Raw genomic sequence first — 24929 nt, forward strand, 5'->3', positions numbered from 1 at the left:
ATGGTTTACATCGTTTTCATGCTCATCAAACCATTCAGTGACCACTCGTGTCCTGTGGATGGGGGCATCCTATGGGGGAATAGCCACGGTGGCTATTCCCCCATAGGATGCCCCCATCCACAGGGCACTAATGGGGGGGGCAATAAAGTGATATACTGTTGATAGTTAACCTAACACATTTCTTTTAAGTTGGTCTATGGGCCAGGCGAAACTGTAATCCACACCATTTACTTTTGGCCTCCGTTTCAAATTTGAGGACTGCTTGAAAAGGGGAACACCAATGAGGTAGAAAAGCACAATGATACTGTGACAAGTAGTGTACTACAAAGAGAACAGCATGCCATTTACACTACCTCTGGGATGAGCTGAAACAGGGCGTTGGAGTAGAGGGTGCCAATGGCCAGGGCTATGAAGTAGAGGAGCAGGCGCTTGTAAAAGGTTTTCCTCATGAAGGGGACCACACTGGCCCCAACCAGCGAACACAGAGAGATGAGGGTCACACACAGGAACCCATAACCCCAAACTGACCACGACCAGAGGAGGGAGAGAAAGAGAGAGAGAGAGAGAGAGGACCAAAGAGGAGGAGAGGAAAAAAGGACAAAGGGGAAAATAAATTGAAAATTAACGTCATGAAATCATTAAAGATATTGTTTTTTCCCCCACTGCAGAAGAAACCTGAGGATAACATCAGTGGATTTCACCCCGAAGGAAAGAATCAGATCACCCACAACAGTGCTTTTCCCAAACAACCGGAAGTGCCCAATCAATGGGCATTAACTGTCCATTCACAGACCTGTGTGTGTTTGAGATCACTATGAGATAAACATTCCCGTGCATTAGGACAAATAGCTGTATGATTAGGAAACACCATGATTTGTTTCCCATCAGATCAGTGTTCCGACCCCAAACACTGCCTGTGATTAAGAGGAGGGGGATATAATTAGGGAGCAATTATGTCATCAGAGATCAGAGCAGCAGCATCCTCAGGCCATTCTGATGTAGTCAGGCTGGGAATGGAATCACTGGTGCGTTGAGCTGGAGCACAATGCAGGAGGATATTAGGGAGTACGCAATGCAAGAGCGATCAGATAAACCAGGGGAAAGACAGGGATGCTAGACACACACACATACAACACACACACACACACACACACACACACACTCAACACACACACATACACACACATACACACACAGGGCTGGGTGATATGGCCAAATACTACAATATTTTCCTCATTTTTGACTGTATTTGATGTTTTTTTTAAATAATAAAGTCCTAAATATGCTTTGTGAGTAGGGCATGGCCCTAGGGTGGCAACAAATACATTTTAAGATGGTTTTAAAAATGGGTCTCTCTCTCTCTTCTGACTGTTTTATACTATTCAATCAAACTTCAACCCAAAATAATTTTCTGCATTTCCTTCACTCATTTGTCAAACATTTGTTTTGACAAATGCCCCTGCTGAATCACAGCAGACACGCTGCCTGAACAGGAAAGGGGAGCTAGAAACAGCCTTTATTTTCTCTCTGAGCAGTTACATATCAACTAAGTCAGTGTTTCCCAACTCCAGTCCTCGAGTACCTCCAGCAGTACACATATTTGTTGTAGCCACGGACAAGCACACCGGATTCAACTTATCAACTAATCATCAAGCCCATGATGAGTTGAATCAGGTGAGTTTGTTAGGGGGCAACAACAAAAATGTGTGCTGTTGAGGGTCCTCGAGGACTGGAGTTAGGAAACACTGAAAGTCAAGGGGCTTTATAAAGGGCACCACCACCTTAACCCATTACTCTTCATTACTTTTTCATGCCTTACTATTATGGTTATTTTTTTTACACACAATTCGCCAATAGTACTTTGAGAAAGAAAGTTGCAGGACATTGGGAGCAGCAAATGCCCACTTGGCCTGGTTTCACTGAGGTGAGGTTAGAGAGATACTGTGTGTGCTCTACAACCAGTCTCTCTGCCTGTCAGCTTCTCAGTCAGCCAGCCAGGCTCTCAGCCAATCAGCTAGGCTTTCAGCCAGCCAGTCACTCAGCCAGCCAGCCTCTCAGCCAGCAGCCAGCCAGACAGCTCTCTCCAAGGAGAATCAGTCTCACAGATGGCCTATATACACTAAGTGTACAAAACATAAAGAACACCTGCGCTTTCCATTACATAGACTGACCAGGTGAATGCTATGATCCCTTATTAATGTCACTTGTTAAATCCACTTCAATCAGAGTAGATGAAGGGTAGGAGACAGGTTAAAGAAGGATTTTGAAGCCTTGAGAGAATTGAGACATGGATTGTGTGTGTGTGCCATTCAGAGGGGAAGGGGCAAGACAAAATATTTAAGTGCCTTTGAACAGGGTATGGTAGTAGGTGCCAGGCGCACACCGGTTTGTGTCAAGAACTGCAACGCTGTTGTGAAACACTTTCGACACCTTGTAGAGTCAATGCCTCGACGAATTGAGTCTGTTCTGAGTGTAAAGAGGGGGTATACTCAGTGTTTATTCCCAAGCTAGCAGAGTGTAGAGAAGACAGCTTTACCAAACATCACCCTGTGTATCAGACTCACACAAAGACAACAGAGAGAACACAGAGAAAACAATCAATCCAGAATTCCACTGGCAGAGAATCACTGAGGCAACCATAGACTCAAAGTAGCTCTTTGATGTTTGGTTGAACAGGACGATTCCCAAGGTGCTTATTACAACCCCAGGAAGGAAGAGAGGGAGGGAGGAGAGAGAACGAAAAGGAAATGCCCAAAGGGAGGTGAAGAAGTGAGTGTGTGCTTGGTCGGTGGTGCATTGTTGTTTTGTTGAGGCCCTCTTTACTTCATCGAACAAGTATGGGCGAATGACAAAGGGGATACAGTATGTGGAGGAATGTCAGGAGAGGACCCTGGAGTGGGCCATTACCCCAGTAAGGTGTGGAGCCCCAGGCAGGTTTTTCTTAAGAGGACCTTTGAGGGGATAGGGGAGTATGTGGAGAGAGTGAGGGGATGGGTGTTCAGTCTTTTTTGGGACTTTTTCAATAGGGGATTAATGGACAGTGCACCTCTGGCAGGAGCTGGAACACGTCGGTGGAGTAGAGAGTTCAGATGGAGAGGGCGATGAAATAGACAAGTCCCCGGCACATGTGACACGCCATTATGATGGGAACCAGGAACACACCGGGGAGGGAGAATGCACTGACCAGGGTCACACTCAGAATAGAGAAACCCCACACTGTGATGGGAGGAGGAGAACACAAACATCACAGAGGGATAAAAGGAGGGTGAGGAGGTTTGAAATGAACATTAACACACACATGCTGTTTGTTTCTGTATTATGAGAGTTTATGAACATATGAGAATTACTCTGTTTGCTGTGACACAATGATCAGAAATGATTATGACTGCATGAGGAGTAATGCTCATATGAAGAACAGATGGGACGGGAAACAATTAAGTCATATATATGAAGGGTATGAGGGGGAGCGATATCCCAAGGTGGTATCATTAGCACCTGTGGAAAGGGAGTGGGGACCAGTGACACTGTGGTGGGTGCAGTCGACATTTAGCCTACATTGCGGTGGTCAAACCTGCTGAGCATAAAACTCCTGTAATGTTTGGTAAAGGAACAGTTATGGTTACTTTCATTTCTGATCATTTCAGCTCACAGAAAGCACCTGTACCCTATTAGAAAGGTTTGGTTGTGGTGTGGACTGCTGAAGTGACACAGGCTCTGTAAGAAGAGTGTTCTAGAAAACAAAGACTGCATTGTAAACACTTGAAAATAATTTGTCCACATCCTTTTCTGGAAGAGAGGTATTACTGAGAACTACATCCTGGACACTGTGGTTAGAACATTACATTCGCATTTGAATCATTTAGTAGATGCTCTTATCTAGAATGGCTTACAATTAGTGCATTTCAAAATAGGTAAAACAACCATATAACATATTAACTTAATCACAGACAGTCCTTAGCATAGTAGTGTCACCTGTAAAGAACAGGGAAACATTTTAAAGGACCAAACCCTACACATCGGACCGACATCACTCTGCCCCAACTGCAGACAGCATCCCAGCAGCAGCAGCGCAGTTAGTACCTTGGTGACATTGCAACACCTCAGCCCGAGTCACGGCTAGCCAAATACCCTGTCCTAGTCCTGGGTTAAGATATTATTAGAAATCTTGAAAATATTTTAGCTGTGATTGATTGAGCTTGCCTGGCAAAATAGAGCCAATGGAATAGTTTCAAAAGTTCAAGCCAGACCATCTAGCACTCCAGGCAGGCGCAAGCTAACGCTCAAAGAGTTAAAATACTATTTGAACCCAGGTCTGCACTGCCCAGACTCTGCCAAAACTGGGGAGAGAGCTCCAGGCATTAGTGGAAGATGAGAGTGAAAATATATCTCTGGGCCAAAACAGATCTTATATCAATGCTTCTCCTGCCAGATATGGAATTAGGACACAGAGGGGGGACAAATATAATCAATACCACAACAGTGAGAGCTTGTGAAACATCTTCTTAGAAGATTTCATTTGGAGTTAGGTATCGAGTTAGCGTTGGTATACTCTAGACTCGAGAGTATGTGTTGAACAGACACTAACATTATGAATCACTATATGCGATTCAGTGTGCGGTGATGCGTTGGGATGACCACACCACCCTCTGGAGAGCCCTGCAGTTGTAAAATGTATTGTTTGCCAAAAAAATATATAATTTAAATTAAATAAAAACAAAATTTTGAATCTTGTGTCGTTTTGTGTATCAGTTCATAAACCATGTGCCATGGAATAGGTACATCAAAAATCTCTTCCCAACTATTTTGCAACCTGTATGGTGCAGCTGTAAATTATTTGGTCCTTAAATGAAACTGATATCCTTTTTTATTTATCACAGTTTTCTTTAACCATGTTTGGTCTTTAATACAGGGCCGACAGATAAGTTCCCTACCTTCTCCCCTTCAACTTGCCTCCTCCATTTTTGCAGTAATGCTGCAATCAGTAATTTTGGATAGAGCAGATTTTTCCATTTATTTTTGTAAAAAGGAAAACTACACCCAAACCACTCATCCCTTTAATTTACAGTGTTAAATAACACTAATATGTGAGAACAATATTTTTTGTGAACAAATGTTTCATTTGGCGTTATAATAAGGTCGGTAGCAACATGAAAAATCGTTGTGGAAATCTGTTGCAGCTCAAGTCAACTACAAAATCCACAATGCAATGCTCTCTCTATGGGCTGGCTGGCTAGCTAGCTAGCTAGCAAACATAGCTACAGACAATAATACCAAAGACAATATCAGCATGTAAAGTAGCTAGTTATCTGTAAAATAGCCAAAACAAATTGCACTATCAATTTAGGAGTCTACAATCTCACCATGTTCAACCTGCAGATCGATGTGTCTCACAGAGTGGAGTCTGACATTTGCAACGGCAGATATACTTTTGAAGAGATGGGAAACGTTGCCCATGCTACGTCAATGGGCCGCGCGGTGCATTCTGGCCGATTCTGGGACAAGGAGCGCTCTCCTTCAAGGAGTGAATGGGAGTCTATTGGGCGCTAGCGCAAAAACTCAACATTAGCACACATTTCTTCAACAAGAAGTAGAACATTAGGCCTCTCGAGTGGCGCAGCGGTCTAAGGCACTGCAGTACTTGAGGCGTCACTACAGATCCGGGTTCGATCCCGGGCTGTGTCGCAGCCGGCCGTGACCGGGAGACCCATGAGGCGACGCACAATTGGCCCAGCGTCATCCGGGTTAGGGGAGGGTTTGGCCGGCCGGGATGTCCTTGTCCCATCGCGCTCTAGCGACTCCTTGTGGCGGGCTGGGCGCCTGCAAGCAGACTTCGGTCGCCAGTTGTACGGTGTTTCCTCCGACACATTGGTGTGGCTGGCTTCCAGGTTAAGCGAGCAGTGTGTCAAGAAGCAGTGCGGCTTGGCAGGGTCCTATTTTGGAGGACGCATGGCTCTCGAACTTCGCCTCTCCAGAGTCCGTACGGGAGTTACAGCGATGGGACAAGACTAACTACCAATTGGATATCACGAAAAGGGGTATAATGTTTATTTTTATTAATTCGTATTTTTGAGTTTAACCCTAATATTTGTTCTGTCTTTTCAGGTAGACTAAACTGAAATTGCAACCAGCGTTCTATGGCTTGTTTAAAAAAAATTACTATTTTGGAAATTATTTCATTTCAAATAACTGGAAGTGAGAGGTTGTAATCTGAATAAAGGGAAAAACGCCATTATTGAACACGGGCTGAGCCATTTTTACTAATCTTCTAGAGAACCAGTCCGGATTTAAGTATAGCTTTAGTATGACTGAAGCCTTTAGTGAGAGGTCCAATGGTTTAATAATTAATCATTTCTGCCCTCCGAATTCATATTCATTATATAAATAGGCCGGTTTAATTTGATCTGGCTTGCTGTTCCAAATAACGTGGAATATTTTTTGCTCATATAATTTAAAAAAACAAGTTGTTAGGTGTAGGCAGGGCCATAAGTAAATAGGTAAACTGGGGTATGACTAAAGAGTTAATCAGGGTGATTATTCCACAAATAGACAGATTGTCCTTTCCATGGTAGCAAGATCTTATCAATTTTTGCTAACTTTCTACAAAAATGTATTGTAGTGAGATCATTTCTCTGTTTCGGGATATGAATCCCGAGTATGTCCACTTCACCGTCAGACCATTTTATTGGTAAACTACACGGTAATGTAAAAGTATCATAATTTCATTGTAATCCAGAGAGTTTTGAAAGAATATCTCGATCCTCTATGAGGCTGTGCAGGGATCCAAATTGCGGATTTAAAAGAAAACATTAATTGTCGGCATACAATGACACATTTGTTTTTAAGCCCTGGATTTCTAGCCCCTTGATATTATTGTTGGATCTGATTTTAATAGCTAACATTTCGATGGCCATAATAAATAGATATGCCGATAGTGGACAACCTTGTTTTACTCCTCTTGACAGTTTAATACTTTCTGAGAAGTAGCCAATATTTACTATTTTACACCTGGGCTATCCATACTTAACTTTAACCCATTGTATAAGAGATTCTCCTAAATTAAAAGAGTCCAGCCATTTACATACAAATTCCAGTCATACTTTACCAAAGGCCTTTTCAAAGTCAGCTATGAATAACCGGCCTAGTTTCCCAGATTTTTCATAGTGTTATATTGTTTCCAGTACTTGTCTTATATTATCTCCAATGTATCGTACATGTAAAAAACCTGTCCAACAATACCTTTTTAATTCTATGTGCTTTGCATTTTGTTCGAATTTTTGCATTACAACATTGAAGTGTAAGGGGCCTCTAGTTTTTTTTTAAATGGACCGGATCTTTATATTTACCACCTGGGTCCTGTTTCAGTAATATACCTTCTTGCTGTGTATTTGATAGTCTACCATTTTTATAGGAGTGGTTAAAACATGCTAATAACGGTCCTCTGAGTATATCAAAAAAGGTTTGGTATATCTCAACTGGTATGCCATCCATCCCTGGAGTTTTCCCGGACTTAAAGGCTTTAAATGCATCAAGAAGTTCCTCCTCTGTAATTTGGCCTTCACAAGTCTTTCTGTGCAGCTGTTCATTTTACATTATTAATAGAAAAAAATCCTTACAATTAACTTTGGTTAGTGGAGATGGCGACAAACTAAAACATATGCTTAAAGTACTTTTCTTCCTCTTTCAAAATATTGTTTGGTGAATCATGGGTCACTGTCATTTGTAACAAGTTTCAGTAAATTATTTTTGGTAGCATTTCTATGTTGAAGATTAAAAAGGAATTTGGTGCATTTTATACATCAGTCAGCTACAGGTGTGGCTGAAATAGCCGAATCCACAAATTTGAAGGGGTGTCCACATACTTTTGAATACAGTATATAGATTAAATTAGACAAATCTGTTTATGGTCCAATAACATATTTAAAAGGATACATCTTCCTTGCGGACCTGTTTGGACAGTTTACACATTTGGATCCAAATTACTGTTAATTAATATCATCACCCCTATTACCCCCCCCCCAGTCCTTTTTCCACAAAACTTCTGAAGTTGTTAAATGAGTTTCCTGTAAACAGTAGATATTATATTCCTTCTCTTTTAGCCAGGTAAATACTGAGTCTTTTCTTATTATCTGCTAAGCCATTACAATTATAACTCGCTATACTTATTTTACCGCTTACCATAATGAGATACAAGTTTCAATTATATTTATTATAATATGTTTGTAAACATACCATCAAAAAAATACCATGATGATTGAGTGTATATATAGCTGTACCATGATATTTGCACTGCGACCTTCAATTGTACTCCAATATTCCACCCGCTAAAACCTCCCCCCATCCCAAGTTGGGTTGTCGTCCCAGTGACTGGTAGACAACACCTGTTAATCTGGATCCTTTGAGAGATTGGGACCATCCTTTGAAAAGAGCACATAGTGCCACCTACAGAACAGAAGCAGATTAACAAAAGGCGCATTTCCAAAGCCGCCTCGGTTTTATTTATTTATAGTTATTTAACAAAATATATACAATGCCTTCGGAAAGTATTCACAACCCTTGACTTTTTCCACATTTTGTTACGTTACAGCCTTATTCTAAAATTGGTTAAATTGTTTTTTTCCCCCTCATCAATCTACACACAATAGCCCATAATGACAAAACAAAAACAGGTTTTTATAAATTATTGCTAAAAAATTGAAATATTACATTTACATAAGTATTCAGACCCTTTACTCAGTACTTTGTTGAAGCACCTTTGGCAGCGATTACAGCCTTGAGTCTTCATGGGTATGACGCTACAAGCTTGGCACACCTGTATTTGGGGATTTTCTCCCATTCTTCTAAGCAGATCCTCTCAAGCTCTGTCAGGTTGGATGGGGAGCGTTGCTGCACAGCTATTTTCAGGTCTCTCCAGAGATGTTCGATCAGGTTTAAGTCCGGGCTCTGGCTGGGCCACTCAAGGACATTCAGACACTTGTCCCGAAGCCACTCCTGCGTTGTCTTGGCAGTGTGCTTAATGTCGTTGTCCTGTTGGAAGGTGAACCTTCGCCCCAGTCTGAGGTCCTGAGAGCGCTGGAGCAGGTTTTCATCAAGGATCTCTCTGTACTTTGCTCCGTTCATCTTTCCCTCAATCCTGACGAGTCTCCCAGTCCCTGCCACTGAAAAACATCCCCACAGCATGATGCTGCCACCACTGTGCGTCACCGTAGGGATGGTGCCAGGTTTCCTCCAGATGTGACACTTGGCATTCATGCCAAAGAGTTCAATCTTAGTTTCATCAGACCAGAGAATCTTGTTTCCCATGGTCAGAGTCTTTGGGTGCCTTCTGGCAAACTCCAAGCGGGCTGTCGTGCCTTTTACTGAGGAATGGCTTCTGTCTGGCCACTCTACCATAAAGGCCTGATTGGTGGAGTCCTGCAGAGACGGTTGTCCTCCTGGAAGGTTCTCCCATCTCCACAGAGGAACTGTAAAGCTCTGTCAGAGTGACCGTCTGGTTCTTGGTCACCTCCCTGACCAAGGACCTTCTCCCCTGATTGCTCAGTTTGGCCTGGCGGCCAGCTCTAGGAAGAGTCTTGATGGTTCCAAACTTCTTCCATTTAAGAATGATGGAGGCCACTGTGTTCTTGGGGACCTTCAATGCTGCAGAAATGTTTTGGTACCCTTCCCAAGACCTGTGCCTCGACACAATCCTGTCTCAGAGCTCTACGGACAATTCCTTCAACCTCATGGCTTGGTTTTTGCTCTGACATGCCATGTCAACTGTGGGACCTTATATAGACAGGTGTGTGACTTTCCAAATCATGTCCAATCAATTGAATTTACCACAGGTAGACTCCAATCACATTGTAGAAACATCTCAAGGATGATCGATGGAAACAGGATGCACCTGAGCTCAATTTCGAGTCTCATAGCAAAGGGTCTGAATACTTTTTTCTGTAACGTAACAAAATGTGGAAGTCAAGGGGTCTGAATACTTTCCGAAGGCACTGTACACATAAAAAAAAAAAACGTGCATATCTTAATTTATTTCTACAATTTACTAATAATATACGTAATAATGTAGGCGCTTCCTACGAAGGATTGCTACCTATAACCAGGACTAGCAGTACAAAATCTAAATTTTTGGCAAGCAATTATTATTTTGGCAAGCAATTATTGTGATTCATCCTATCCTTAACATCATTACCCCATAGCAACAGATGGGGGATGCATACACGTACTCTCCCCACAAACACATCTACCCCGCTCTCCCCTTCCACCCCTAGACTGACCTACACCCCCCCACACGCACACTCAGTCAGTCCCTCACACACACACACACACGCTCAGATGTTCAACAGTTGTTCCATTCTGTGACTTTCTTTCCAACTCTCTTTCCCCTCCTTGCCTCTTTTGACCTCATCCTTTCCCAGTCCCCTCCCACGGAAGGCAATACGCTTTACCTCAAATTTACTAGAGGCTTTCCGCCTACTAATCTCACTGCAACCCCCCTCCAGGTCTTTGATCACTACTTTGTTTCCTTTTCTGTCTCCCTTTCCTCCAACCCTAGCCACTCAGCCCCTACCCAGATGGTCATGCACAGTTGCAATCTTCGCTCTCTCTCTCCCACTACTATCCTAGCACCTCCCTCTCCCTTCTGCTAAATCCTTCGCTCTCCTGATTCTGCCTCTTCATCCCTACTCTACTCCCTTTCCGCATCCTATGACTCGCACCGTCCCCTTTCCTCCCAGCTGGCTCAGCCATCCCCTCCGTGGCTGAGTGACTCATTGCAAACTTACAGAACAGGGCTGCGGGCATCTGAGCGAAAATGAGGAAAACTAAACTTCTGGAGGACTTATCCTTCCACTCCCTCCTCTCTACCTTCCTCTGTATCTGCTGCTAAAGCCATTTTATATCACTCTAAGTTTCAAGCTTCTGCATCTAACCCTAGGAAACTCCTTTCCACCCCTTCCCTCAGCGGACGACTTTGTCAACCACTTTGAAAAGAAGGTTGACAATATCCGCTCCTCATTCAGTCAGCCTATTGAGTCCACTGGTCCCACTCACACATAACTACCCTATGCCTTGACCTCTTTCTCCCCTCTCTCTGCGACTAGTGATGTCCAGCTGCCCGACAACTTGCCCGCTTTCTGCAACTACCTCCCCCTAACAAGCAATGTTTGAAATATGTTCTACCCTCTTGTGGCTTTGAGTCAGTGACTCTCATCCCCTCCTCCAGACCATCTCTGGAGACCTTTCCCCATTCCTCACTTCCCTCATCAACTCATCCCTGACCACTTGCTTCATCCCCTCTGACTTCAAAATGGCCCGAGTCCCTCCCCTCAAGAAACCAACACTCGACTCCTCTGACGTCAAAAACCACAGACCGGTATCAAATTATTTCCAAAACACTTGAGCGTGCTGTCTTTGACCAACTCTCTCATAACGATCTTCTTGACCCTAACCAGTCAGGCTTCAAGACTGGTCACTCAACAGAGACTGCTCTTCTGTGTTATGGAGGCTCTACGCACTGCCAAAGCTTAATCTCTATCCTCTGTTCTCATCCTCCTAGATCTATCTGCCTTCGACACCGTGAACAATCAGATCCTCCTCTCCACCCTCTCAGGGCTGGACGTCTCAGGCTCTGCATACTCTTGGACTGCATCCTACCTGACAGGCCGCTCCTACCAGGTGACGTGGAGAAGAGGGCTGCTACGGGAGGACATCTCCCACTCAGCCCAGTCCAAGCTCCCAATGGTGGAGCCAGAGTCCCTGCCCATCTTCCGAAAACTTCTGAAACCCTACCTCTTCAAAGAGTATCTTAAATAATAATGATCTGGCCTTAATGGCCATGTACTCTTATAATCTTCACCTGGCACAGCCAGAAGAGGACTGGCCACCCCTCAAGAGCCTGGTTCCTCTCTAGGTTTCTTCCTAGGTTCCTGCCTTTCTAGGGAGTTTTTCCTAGCCAGGGTGCATCTACATGTGCATTTCTTGCTCTTTGGGGTTTTAGGCTGGGTTTCTATATACGCACTTTGTGGCTGGTGCTGATGTAAAAAGTAAAATAATTTTGATTGATTTTTTTATTGATATAGAAAATGTATTATGAATACTGAGTATAAGTTTAGAGGCTCACCTTCAGCAGCAGTGGGTTTGGAAGGCAGGTCTATGATAAGCTCCTCCCCTTTCTCCTCCCCACAGGCGCCGGCGTCCAATTGCTGCAGCATGGTGGGGCAGAGCTCCTGTAAGCCACGCCCATCCAGATGAGACTGCTCGCTTATACTGTACACCGCCAGAGTGTCTGCAGGTAAGCACTGTGGAGGGAAACATACAGTCAGTCAGTCAGTCACTGAGGGGATTTGATCACCTGGCACGGAGTTTGCATTGGGTGAAAAGTGATTGCATTAGTTTTGAAACAGGGCTGCCTCCCCCCCGAGCGTGAGCCAGGTGTCCCGTTCTGCTCAAAACAAAAGTGACTTCTGCTCAAAATAAAAGTGACGTAGCCTAGGCTAGATGAAGCACTTGGAATAATGAGTAGGCTTTTGTGTTTTCACATGCAAAAGTGATTCCTTTTGATAAAAATGCTTTATCTGCCTTTCCAATGAAAACTTGTTAGAACATTTTATTATACACTGAGTGTACAAACCATTAGGAACACCTGGTCTTTCCATGACAGACTGACCAGGTGAATCCAGGTGAAAGTATTGATCCCTTATTGATGTCACCTGTTAAATCCACTTAAATCAGTGTAGATTAAAGGATTTTTAAGCCACTTTTGCCCATTCACGTCACGGGCCATAGACTGGTGCACCATGGCTCAGGTTAATAGAACTCCCTCAGTGACACACACACACATTCGCACATACACACCAGACCTGGGTTCAAATACACGTGTATTTGAGTATCTGGTATTTAAAATACTTTTTCTGTGTGTTTGAGTATTTTTCAAATACACAGCCCAAAGCAAGTACTAATATTTAAGTATTTGAATGGTTATTTGTAAATAAAAATAAAAAATAACAAAAGAGTCTCCCAAACTGTATTCAAATACTTACCGGTATTTCAAATACCCGGGTTAAATGCATGGAAATGTAATTGAGTCAGTGTATTTGAGTATTTTCAAATACTTTCCAAGTGTATTTCCAAATACTGTACATTCAAATGTCTTGGGTGTAATAGTGGACAACCAACTGATCTGGAAGGAAAATTCAAAGAATTCAAATCCAGACTGTACTTTTTAAGATGCTTAGATCTTTTAATGTCTGTGACAAAATGCCATTGTGTGTTGCACAAGGAATTTAGCCAAAGAGGACTTAAACAAGCTTGACAAAATCATAAAGAAAGCCAGTGCTACAATTGGTTGTCTAGTCCATCACTGAGAAGGAGTGTTATCCAGGGGGAATCTGTTCGCCATCATCATCTTGTTTCTCTGTGCTGTGTGTGGAGGCAAACTGGTTGGACTGATCCAACTCCCCACACCCCCCCCCTTGTCTCTTCAAATAAAATATATCCAAATAGGCTGACTTACTTTAAATGCATGTGAAAGTAATTTAGATATTTGAAATAGTATTTGAACCCAGGTCTGCACACACACACACACAAACACACACACAGCAGAAAAAGAATCCTCAACCAGCCCCAGCAGACACCAGTCATTTTCTATCTGATAAGGAACATTATGTTTTCCCTTCAAGGAAAACTAAACAGATCAAGTTATCCACGATGGAGCCGGTCCATGTAAGGTTCCATGCCTGAGCACACAAACTCTGGACCAAAGGTAAACAGTCATTCCCTTAACTCAGTGGCATGAGGAACGGAGCACAGGACACACACACACACACACACACACACACAATAGCATTTCCTATCTTTGTTTATCCTCTACAACATGAAGACGCAACTGAACTTTGCGCCGACTTCAAAAATGTATTCATGCGAGAAATGGCGGTTGATACACCTTTATGCGCAAATATTGATATAATAACCATCACATAGAAGTAAACTTGGATTAAAGCGATGATATGGTGTGCGGTCCTCCCACTACGACTCGGGAAACCATGCAGTTTATTAGGCTACAGATGAAATAAATGATGATAAACTTCATAGAGTGGTGAAAGTGCACGGTGATGAGCTTGATGCTCCTTTCCAATAAATATCAAGGGTCTTATTCTGGTGACATGATGATCGATGCTTGACTGCCGTTTGACAAATAAAAATATTCTCGCTCTTATCCATAATAATCTCATCATGTAGACTAGCTTACCCGCACTGTATCTGCCAGCTGTTGGCTAGAGCGCACGTGCCAAGACCAGAGTAGGCACATTTGCTATTTAACGCAACAGTTGTGATAAAACTATTGGTAGAGTTGAAAATGCGAAGGAAACACATTGAACTTTAGATTTGTATTTCATACATGAAAAACATAAGTATGCACTAGGTCATCAGGCACTGATTTCGATCCACAACAAGTCAGTTTGGTGGAAACACACCACTGGTGGGAAAATGCATATATTTTCTTTATGCAGATTTGAGAATATTTGCATTAAAATCTGTCACCAATTGGATGGAAACCTAGCTCATGAGTTCATCTGACTCTGGGGAAGTAGATAAAGGGCTTCTTTGCCAAAATCCCAAAGTATCCCTTTAAGCTTGAGAAAAATGCCAAGTATCCTAGCTATTTAGGTGACCAAAAGTGAGAGGGTTTGAATGAAGGATGCCCTACTCGTGCGGTACTTGCATGATCATCGAGTGGTTAAAACGCAGATTTTTTTTGTTGCCCCAATGCAAAACTCAAGTGGCGAGTTACATTATTTTTCAGGAACTCTGGCTCGTGGCTACGATAATGGCAGCACCTATAAAGATTAGCCTACATCACACAAAACACTGATTGTTTTTGGTCCAATGCAATACATAGGGAACTGTATCCGTTACAACAGACAGAAGGTTGTATAGCCTTCAATAAATATTTTTGGGAATGTTCGTTCAAATCGCCACAGTTTTTATTTTATTTCAGCTGTTCAGAGACATGAGGAAGAGATAGGCTACATCATCATGGTTCAGAAGAGGGTGAGTAAAGAGAGAAAAGTAAAGGGAGGTGGAGTGTGAGCAGTAGCTACGTAGTGCGTGTAAGATAACATGCGCAGAACGTGATCCGGATCCTTAGCTTTGAGAAAGAGTTTTCCATAGGGGCGTGAGGGGGCGAAAAATCTTTGTTTTAACACTAATGGCAAGACACTCTGCTGTATAGTATGATATTTCAATCACTTTTTGACCGCACCCCTTTTGATTTGAACGAAACCTTCCATACCTATTCGCCCACGGTAGAAGCGGTCAGAAAGTGACAATTTGGACCTGAATGACAAAACATTCAGGAAATAGAGGTGCTCAAAGTTGACCCATTTTGCATACCCCATCATACCATGATACATCAATGGAAAAGATCAACGGTTGAGTTTGAGATCATTTAAAAGCTTACGAACAGAGTTGTGAAATTATTTTATAATTTCTAGAATAAAACTGTTTAAAATTAAAATGTCAATTATCTAAAAACGTGTAAAGGCCGATTTTTTCTCTCTCGCATAGGTTGTAGCTTAGACCCCATTTGACATCATCTGAGGTTTTTGTGTTGTGCCCACCATCAGTTGAGACGCCACATGCTCTTGAATACAGGGTGGGTGTCATGTTTTGGATGATAAAATTATAATGTCAACTTTCAACCACAGATGGTTGGAGGTCCACACATCAGAGAATGTTGACTTGAATGGGAATATCAGTTGTTTTAAATGATACTGTCAGGCAGCCATCTTTGTGGTAGTAATTGGAAGTAAGAATGTAAACGGTGTACCAGCTAAATTGCAGAAGTCTAAAGGGATAGGTCCATTCTATGAATTATATTTCTATGATTGAAATGACACCCACCCTGTATTCAAGAGTACGCCGTCTCAACCAATGGGGGTAGGACAAACACCTCAGATTATGTAAATTAGGGTCTTTTTTAGATATTTTAAGATAATTCACTTAAAAAGGTTAACAAATGCCAATGCCTACTTACTTTGGACAGGTTGACTTTAGGCGGAGCAGGTGGAGCCGTCCCCTCTGCTGCGGTGCTGTTGTCCCCCTGACCAGGTGCACCAAGTCGGGACAGCAGGGAGCGGAGCTGGGGGACAGAGATGGTGGCGTTGTCCCCATAGCGCTCCAGCAGGCCCTGCAGCACCTGGGCCGGAGAAGCCTGGGGCTTGCCTAGCGCCCTCCCCAGGGGACACAGCAGCAGGGCCAGGGTGAGGAGGACTGTCAGCTGGGCCACACAGACAGAACAGCCATGGCCGGGTCTCTGGGTCATGAGGATGATGATGACTCCACTGGCTGGGTGATGTCTAGGGAGAGGAGAGATGTGACTGAGGTGGGTTGGTAGCTACTGTAGCTCTGGCTAAGGAACAGGGAGAGCAAGGCGGGTTGGTTAGTAGGCCAACACACACAGTGGGCTCTGGCTGGGGAGAGGAGAGGTCACTGAGGTGGGTAAGTAGGCTAACACATTCAGTAGTTCCCAAACCTTTTTGTGCAGCCAGCCAGCCACACACAAAGTTTCATTGTCTTACACTTGGTTCAATGAACACAGAGGGCAGGGAAAACCATTCATTGCATTGACGTTTCTATTCATTGCCTTGCACTATGAAGTATGAAGGACTCACCTCTTCCAACCTCGGCGTGGTGTGTCTTTGAGCTCCTGTGTAGAGCCCTCAGTACAGAGTCCAGCTCTTAGAGAAAACAGAAGACACAGTCTGTGGAAGAGAAAAATATAGGATTAAGTCTAAACATACTACAGCAGAGTAGCAGCCGGAGTCTACAGCCAAAACACAACTTATGTGTACATATATATAGAGAGAGAGAGAGAGATATATAAATAATGCAAGTGACTTCAATTACAAATTTAACAGGGTAAAAATAAATAGTCACCAGATTCAAAGGGAATACATTACACAGTACGGAGAAGCAAAACTCCAAGCTCTCTCTTTGTTCAACCTTATATGTGGCTGTAATAAGCCTAGGGATGAGGTTACCGAAAAACACAAACACACACCCTGAAAGGACCCGTTTCACTGTTCCCACCTCACAACCTGGGCCCATATCCACAAAGCGTCTCAGAGGAGGAGTACTTATCTAGGATCAGTTTTGCCTTTTAGATTATAATGAATAAGAATATACAGGGAGGGATAAAAGTATCTGATCCCCTGCTGATTTTGTACGTTTGCCCACTGACAAAGAAAGTATCAGTCTATAATTTTAATGGTAGGTTTATTTGAACAGTGAGACAGAATAACAACAAAAAATCCAGAAAAACGCATGTCAAAAATGTTATAAATTGATTTGCATTTTAATGAGGGAAATAAGTATTTGACCCCCTCTCAATCAGAAAGATTTCTGGCTCCCAGGTGTCTTTTATACAGGTAACGAGCTGAGATTAGGAGCACGCTCTTAAAGGCAGTGCTCCTAATCTCAGCTTGTTAACTGTATAAAAGACACCTGTCCACAGAAGCAATCAATCAATCAGATTCAAAACTCTCCACCATGGCCAAGACCAAAGAGCTCTCCAAGGATGTCAGGGACAAGATTGTAGACCTACACAAGGCTGGAATGGGCTACAAGACCATCGCCAAGCAGCTTGGTGAGAAGGTGACAACAGTTGGTGCGATTATTCGCAAATGGAAGAAACACAAAAGAACTGTCAGTCTCCCTCGGCCTGGGGCTCCATGCAAGATCTCACCTCGTGGAGTTGCAATGATCATGAGAACGGTGAGGATTCAGCCCAGAACTACACGGGAGGATCTTGTCAATGATCTCAAGGCAGCTGGGACCATAGTCACCAAGAAAACAATTGGTAACACACTACGCCGTGAAGGACTGAAATCCTGCAGCGCCCGCAAGGTCACCCTGCTCAAGAAAGCACATATACAGGGCCGTCTGAAGTTTGAAAATGAACATCTGAATGATTCAGAGGAGAACTGTGTGAAAGTGTTGTGGTCAGATGAGACCAAAATGGAGCTCTTCGGCATCAACTCAACTCGCCGTGTTTGGAGGAGGAGGAATTCTGCCTATGACCCCAAGAACACTGTCAAATCTTGGGTGAGAACCTCCTTCCCTCAGCTAGGGCATTGAAATGGGTCGTGGATGGGTATTCCAGCATGACAATGACCCAAAACACACGGCCAAGGCAACAAAGGAGTGGCTCAAGAAGAAGCACATTAAGGTCCTGGAGTGGCCTAGCCAGTCTCCAGACCTTCATCCCATAGAAAATCTGTGGTTCGAGTTGCCAAACGTCAGCCTCGAAACCTTAATGACTTGGAGAAGATCTGCAAAGAGGAGTGGGACAAAATCCCTCCTGAGATGTGTGCAAACCTGGTGGCCAACTACAAGAAACATCTGACCTCTGTGATTGCCAACAAGGGTTTTGCCACCAAGTACTAAGTCATGTTTTGCAGAGGGGTCAAATACTTATTTCCCTCATTAAAATGCAAATCAATTTATAACATTTTTGACATGCGTTTCTGGATTTCTTTGTTGTTATTCTGTCTCTCACTGTTCAAATAAACCTACCATTAAAATTATAGACTGATCATTTCTTTGTCAGTGGGCAAACGTACAAAATCAACAGGGGATCAAATACTTTTTTCCCCTCACTGTATGGTCAGATCCTAGATCAGCACTCCTACTAAGATTATTTGGTGGATACTGGCCCTGATCTGTCACAGTGCTATCAGCAGTGCAATCAGAAACATTATCAGTTCACATTCACACCAGTCCAGAGAGCCAAATACCTTGAGTCCTACCTTCACCAACAGAAAATACCTGTATCCTTAATAAAACCCTCTTAAATTTTCCTCCTCCTCATTACCTTTATCTACCCTGACACAGCACAAACATATATGGGACCAAGCTTAGCTACGTTTATTTGCAGAGGCAACATGAAACTTAAGAGAACTCCTAGAACTCAGGGAAAGTGTAACAGAAATCAGCAGGAATCTCAGGCCAGGGAAAGTGTAACAGAAATCCGCAGGAATCTCAGGCCAGGGAAAGTGTAACAGAAATCAGCAGGAATCTCAGGCCAGGGAAAGTGTAACAGAAATCAGCAGGAATCTCAGGCCAGGGAAAGTGTAACAGAAATCAGCAGGAATCTCAGGCCAGGGAAAGTATAAGAGAAATCAGCAGGAATCTCAGGCCAGGGAAAGTGTAACAGAAATCAGCAGGAATCTCAGGCCAGGGAAAGTATAAGAGAAATCAGCAGGAATCTCAGGCCAGGGAAAGTGTAACAGAAATCAGCAGGAATCTCAGGCCAGGGAAAGTATAAGAGAAATCAGCAGGAATCTCAGGCCAGGGAAAGTGTAACAGAAATCAGCAGGAATCTCAGGCCAGGGAAAGTGTAACAGAAATCAGCAGGAATCTCAGGCCAGGGAAAGTGCAGTAATAATATAATAACCTCAAAGGACTGGTGTTCTCTTTTATCACTGTCTGTGACGCCACAACACACCACGCTGCCCCAAGCCTACTAAATGTTATCCAATGGAATGTAGGCTATCACAACACAGAGAGGACATCTGGGGGGGGGATACAATGGAAGGAAGTGAGATGGGGTTACAGTTAGTTACTTAAAAAGGTAAACTCCACTTTTCAACCTCATTTTCATTATCTCCAGCATAATACCCGTGACTACATACAGTGGGGAAAAAAAGTATTTAGTCAGCCACCAATTGTGCAAGTTCTCCCACTTAATAAGATGAGAGAGGCCTGTAATTTTCATCATAGGTACACGTCAACTATGACAGACAAAATTAGAAAAAAAATCCAGAAAATCACATTGTAGGATTTTTTATGAATTTATTGGCATATGATGGTGGAAAATAAGTATTTGGTCAATAACAAAAGTTTCTCAATACTTTGTTATATACCCTTTGTTGGCAATGACACAGGTCAAACGTTTTCTGTAAGTCTTCACAAGGTTTTCACACACTGTTGCTGGTATTTTGGCCCATTCCTCCATGCAGATCTCCTCTAGAGCAGTGATGTTTTGGGGCTGTCGCTGGGCAACAAAGACTTTCAACTCCCTCCAAATATTTTCTATGGGGTTGAGATCTGGAGACTGGCTAGGCCACTCCAGGACCTTGAAATGCTTCTTACGAAGCCACTCCTTCGTTGCCCGGGCGGTGTGTTTGGGATCATTGTCATGCTGAAAGACCCAGCCACGTTTCATCTTCAATGCCCTTGCTGATGGAAGGAGGGTTTCACTCAAAATCTCACGATACATGGCCCCATTCATTCTTTCCTTTACACGGATCAGTCGTCCTGGTCCCTTTGCAGAAAAACAGCCCCAAAGCATGATGTTTCCAACCCCATGCTTCACAGTAGGTATGGTGTTCTTTGGATGCAACTCAGCATTCTTTGTCCTCCAAACATGACGAGTTGAGTTTTTACCAAAAAGTTATATTTTGGTTTCATCTGACCATATGAGCATTCTCCCAATCCTCTTCTGGATCATCCAAATGCACTTCAGACGGGCCTGGACATGTACTGGCTTAAGCAGGGGGACACGTCTCGCACTGCAGGATTTGGAGTCCCTGGCGGCGTAGTGTGTTACTGATGGTTGGCTTTGTTACTTTGGTCCCAGCTCTCAGCAGGTCATTCACTAGGTCCCCCCCGTGTGGTTCTGGGATTTTTGCTCACCGTTCTTGTGATCATTTTGACCCCACGGGGTGAGATCTTGCATGGAGCCCCAGATCGAGGGAGATTATCAGTGGTCTTGTATGTCTTCCATTTCCTAATAATTGCTCCCACAGTTGATTTCTTCAAACCAAGCTGCTTACCTGTTGCAGTTTCAGTCTTCCCAGCCTGGTGCAGGTCTACAATTTTGTTTTTGGTGTCCTTTGACAGCTCTTTGGTCTTGGCCATTGTGAAGTTTGGAGTGTGACTGTTTGAGGTTGTGGACAGGTGTCTTTTATACTGATAACAAGTTCAAACAGGTGCCATTAATACAGGTAACGAGTGGAGGACAGAGGAGCCTCTTAAAAAAGAAGTTACAGGTCTGTGAGAGCCAGAAATCTTGCTTTTTTGTAGGTGACCAAATACTTATTTTCCACCATAATCTGCAAATAAATTCATTAAAAAAATCCTACAATGGGATTTTCTGGATTTTTTTCCTCAATTTGTCTGTCATAGTTGACGTGTACCTATGATGAAAATTACAGGCCTCTCTCATCTTTTTAAGTGGGAGAACTTGCACAATTGGTGGCTGACTAAATACTTTTTGCCCCACTGTATGTGAAAACGGCACGTTTCAACGTTTTTGCAGAAAAATATAAAGTTAAAAACAGTGACTTTCAAATACTGAGATCTGCAGTGTTGTGTTGGGAGCAAGAACATACCCTTCCTCTGGCTAGACACTTGTTGCTGGTTTTGAAAAGGTTTTCTTACTTTTAATCCTACCCTGTCAGAGAGAAGTGGTGGAATTGCCCTTTAAATGAGCTTGGCGTTTATGCATGCAAGGTGCATGATGATCATCTCTGCCCAGCAATAAGTTGTGCTATAAATCCATACACACATCATTGCATAAATCACATAGGTTATGAGAGAAAGTGAATCCTTATGATGGTGGTACTCTTTTGACTGGACACGTCTCAAGTATGAACTGAAGTCAGCATAGCATAGAGAACCCTTATTCAGCTACTGTAACGAGTTGCTGCCTGGCACACGATCCCCTCCATAATACTTGGGGAAAGTTAAGCAAAGCAATTTGATGACTGTAAAAAAGAAAAGTGATGATGGAAAATGTCGTCTGCATAACATTTCCTCGAAATCCGCTGAAAGCAGCACTATCCTCAAGAAATACTAGGCTAGACACAGCAGGAATTATACAGTCACCAGCAGCCCACTTAACAAGAGTTATCAGCCTACTTTACAGACCTTTGTAACATTCAGTATCCGACAAATCACAATGCCCCCAAATTCAATATAGCCAAATAAACACCAAACTCTGTACAGGTTGAGAATCAAAAGTAACTTGCCCTTACAGAAGATCTTTCTTGTGAGAAGAAATGTAGACAAAGCTGAAGCCTACAACTCAGAAACAGGGTTGTACTTTGAGTCTTCAAGATGCTCTGACTGACAAGACTATCTTATCACAGCCTATCTTATAGTGTAGGGGGGCACAACACAAACCATAGTGTAAGAAAACAGCCCTAACATTCTGTGGGAACTTAATTATAGAGTTCACTAAAGAGAATAAAGAGTCACTAAAGAGTGAGTCTCAGGTGATGTTATCAATCAACAGAGCATTTACTATATCAGGGAGACTCAGGAAACAGACTTGCGAAACACACACACAGTGGTGAAAAGTACTTAAGTAAAAATATCTGTGCTTTACTATTTATATTTTTGCCAATTTACTCCATACATTTTCCCTGACACCCAAAGGTACTCGTTACATTTTGATAGGAAAATGGTCCAATTCACACACTTATCAAGAGAGCACCACTGGTCATCCCTACTGCCTCTGATCTGGCGGACTCACTAAACACAAATTCTTAGTTTGTAAATTATGTCTGAGTGTCGGAGTGTGCCCCTGGCTATCCGCCAATAAATAAATAAAATTGTGCTGTCTGGTTTGCTTAATATAAGGAATTTGAAATGGTTTATACTTTGACTTTTGATACTTAAGGGCATTTTAGCAATTCCATTTACTTTTGATACTTAAGTATATTTAAAAACAAATACTTTTAGAGTTTTTCTATTAAGGTATCTTTACTTTTACTCAAGTATGACAATGTATTACTTTTTCCACCACTGCACACACACCGCATGAGTGAATGCTGAGTGCTGACAAGTGGCAGAACATAACCTCATCATGAGCACAAAAAATCTGCATTAGTCAAAAGATAAGAGTTATAGCTACGTGCAATGCATCCAGTCACAATAAAACATTTATTTTATTGATTATAATAATATATGGGATGACATATTAATTCATGCATGAATCAATGACATTTAAAAACTTCCCACATTAGTGAAACAAATTTGGTTGGATTCTGGGTCCCAACAATAACAGCTTCTGAGATAAGCTTGTTTGCTCCATTTGGTAGCTACAGGTAACTACCAAAATAAAGGAAAGAAATACATAGTGTCTTAATAGAGCTTTTGGCCACAACGTGTAGCCAGAACAGCTTCAATGCGCCTTGGCATAGATTCTACAAGTGTCTGGAAGGAGGGATGCGACACCATTCTTCCACGAGAAATTCTAGAATTTGGTGTTTTGTTGATTTGGTGGAAAACGCAGTCTCAGGCGCTGTTCCAGACTTTCCCATAAGTGTTCAATTGATGAAAGACACACACCCTTTAAACCCCCTGGCATGAGACCCCTCTTTTAAAGTCACTGGCCGTGTTTGAGAGGATCAAACCCGCAATGTATGATAAATAAATTGTGACTGACTGTTCTACAAATAATAATGAGTCGTTATTTGTGATGACAGGTGATTTGTAGATCAGTCAGCAGTCACCTGCAGTCGTTTTGATGCTCTCGAACACAGCCACTGACAGCTCTTCCTCTAGCCATCATAGATAAAATAATGGGCAATTGGGCATTTTTATACATAATATAATAATAATATGCCATTTAGCAGACGCTTTTATCCAAAGCGACTTAGTCATGCGTGCATACATTTTTGTGTATGGGTGGTCCCGGAGATCGAACCCACTACCTTGGCGTTACAAGCGCCGTGCTCTACCAGCTGAGCTACAGAGGACCACATACATGACCCTATGGAACGTTTCAATTGCTTAATTAACTCAGGAACCACACCTGTGTGGAAAAACCTGTTTTCAATATACTTTGTATCTCTCATTTACTCAAGTGTTGCCTTTATTTTGGCAGTTACCTGTACATTGTAACGTTACCTTTATAGGTATGTATTTCCATGCATAGGAATTCGTCACATTGTAACAATAGATTGATGAACGACAGATAGCTGCAATTGAGTAGCTCATTAGCTGGTTCTGGATGCCGAGATTATCAATTTACTTAATTTACCTAGCTTGTTACCTAGATAGAAGTATGCTGCCTTCTCTCTCGCGGCCTTGATCAAACACTACTAGTAGCCAGCGCAGCTGTCAGATCAAAGTAACATACGGGTAGCTAGCATCCTCGTCACACGCACACCAAGATGCTAGCTAGTTTTGCTAACCTAGCTAGCAAGGCTAACCCGAGTTTGCTAGCTAGTTAGATAAATATATTCCTAGCTGTTTTGACAGTGATGAGTAGCTAAGGTTGATGCAGCAAGAGAGAGCTAACTCGAGACCCGGTGTGTGATAGCTAGCTACTGCTCCGTTAGCCCTTTTTACAATAGGAAATATTAGATTTATGCCACGCAAATGTTAACATTTAGCCAATTCATAGAGACTATCTAATATTGATAACAGAGCTAAATTGTATGTTCGTCACCAAGCAAGCTAGCTAAAACCATGAATGCTCACCTAACGTTACATACTGGTACCAGCGTGTCTTGAACTACATTACTTCTTCTTCGATGAGGTTTAACGGCGGTTGGCATCCAATTTGATGCATTACCGCCACCTACTAGACTGGAGTACAACTCCCTTATATTTTGCTTGAAAAATAAAATAAAGAAATACCCTACCATCTAACACTACACTCACAAATTCAAAAATATTATTCATAATTAACACTACCCTACTCCACTATTTAAATATATTCATTCCTACCTCATGCCCTCAACCTGGGACATCACCACTTAACACTCCCTGTATCTCTTCTGATGTCAAGTCTTCCACACCCAAATACCTCTGCAGCTGCCACCACAACCTCAATTTTCTTCGACTTACGTTCCATCCCTGCAGTACAATTAATAACCATTGCTATAAATGCTAAAAATCCAATATTACTGAAACATATATCA

General features: G+C 42.6%; 1 protein-coding gene across 3 annotated transcripts in view; it reads right to left on the reverse strand.

The window, feature by feature from the left end:
- Positions 1-24538, reverse strand: part of slc39a14 (solute carrier family 39 member 14) — a 36104-nt gene extending 11566 nt beyond the window's left edge. For 2 of the 3 annotated variants that reach the window (XM_041901558.2, XM_041901557.2), the window contains exons 1-5: positions 24487-24538; positions 16665-16754; positions 16028-16349; positions 12113-12290; positions 354-523 (exon numbers count right to left, since the gene is read on the reverse strand). In XM_041901558.2, coding sequence (XP_041757492.1) covers positions 354-523; positions 12113-12290; positions 16028-16315 — 636 coding nt within the window. In that variant the 5' untranslated portion in view covers positions 16316-16349; positions 16665-16754; positions 24487-24538. Of the gene's footprint in view, positions 1-353; positions 524-12112; positions 12291-16027; positions 16350-16664; positions 16755-19447; positions 19665-24486 lie in introns of those variants that run through there. The other variant, XM_045225788.1, reaches the window with a different exon arrangement.
- Between the last annotated feature and the right edge of the window lie 391 nt (positions 24539-24929).

Source organism: Coregonus clupeaformis, chromosome 16 (assembly GCF_020615455.1).
Source record: "Coregonus clupeaformis isolate EN_2021a chromosome 16, ASM2061545v1, whole genome shotgun sequence".
NCBI lineage: Eukaryota > Metazoa > Chordata > Actinopteri > Salmoniformes > Salmonidae > Coregonus > Coregonus clupeaformis.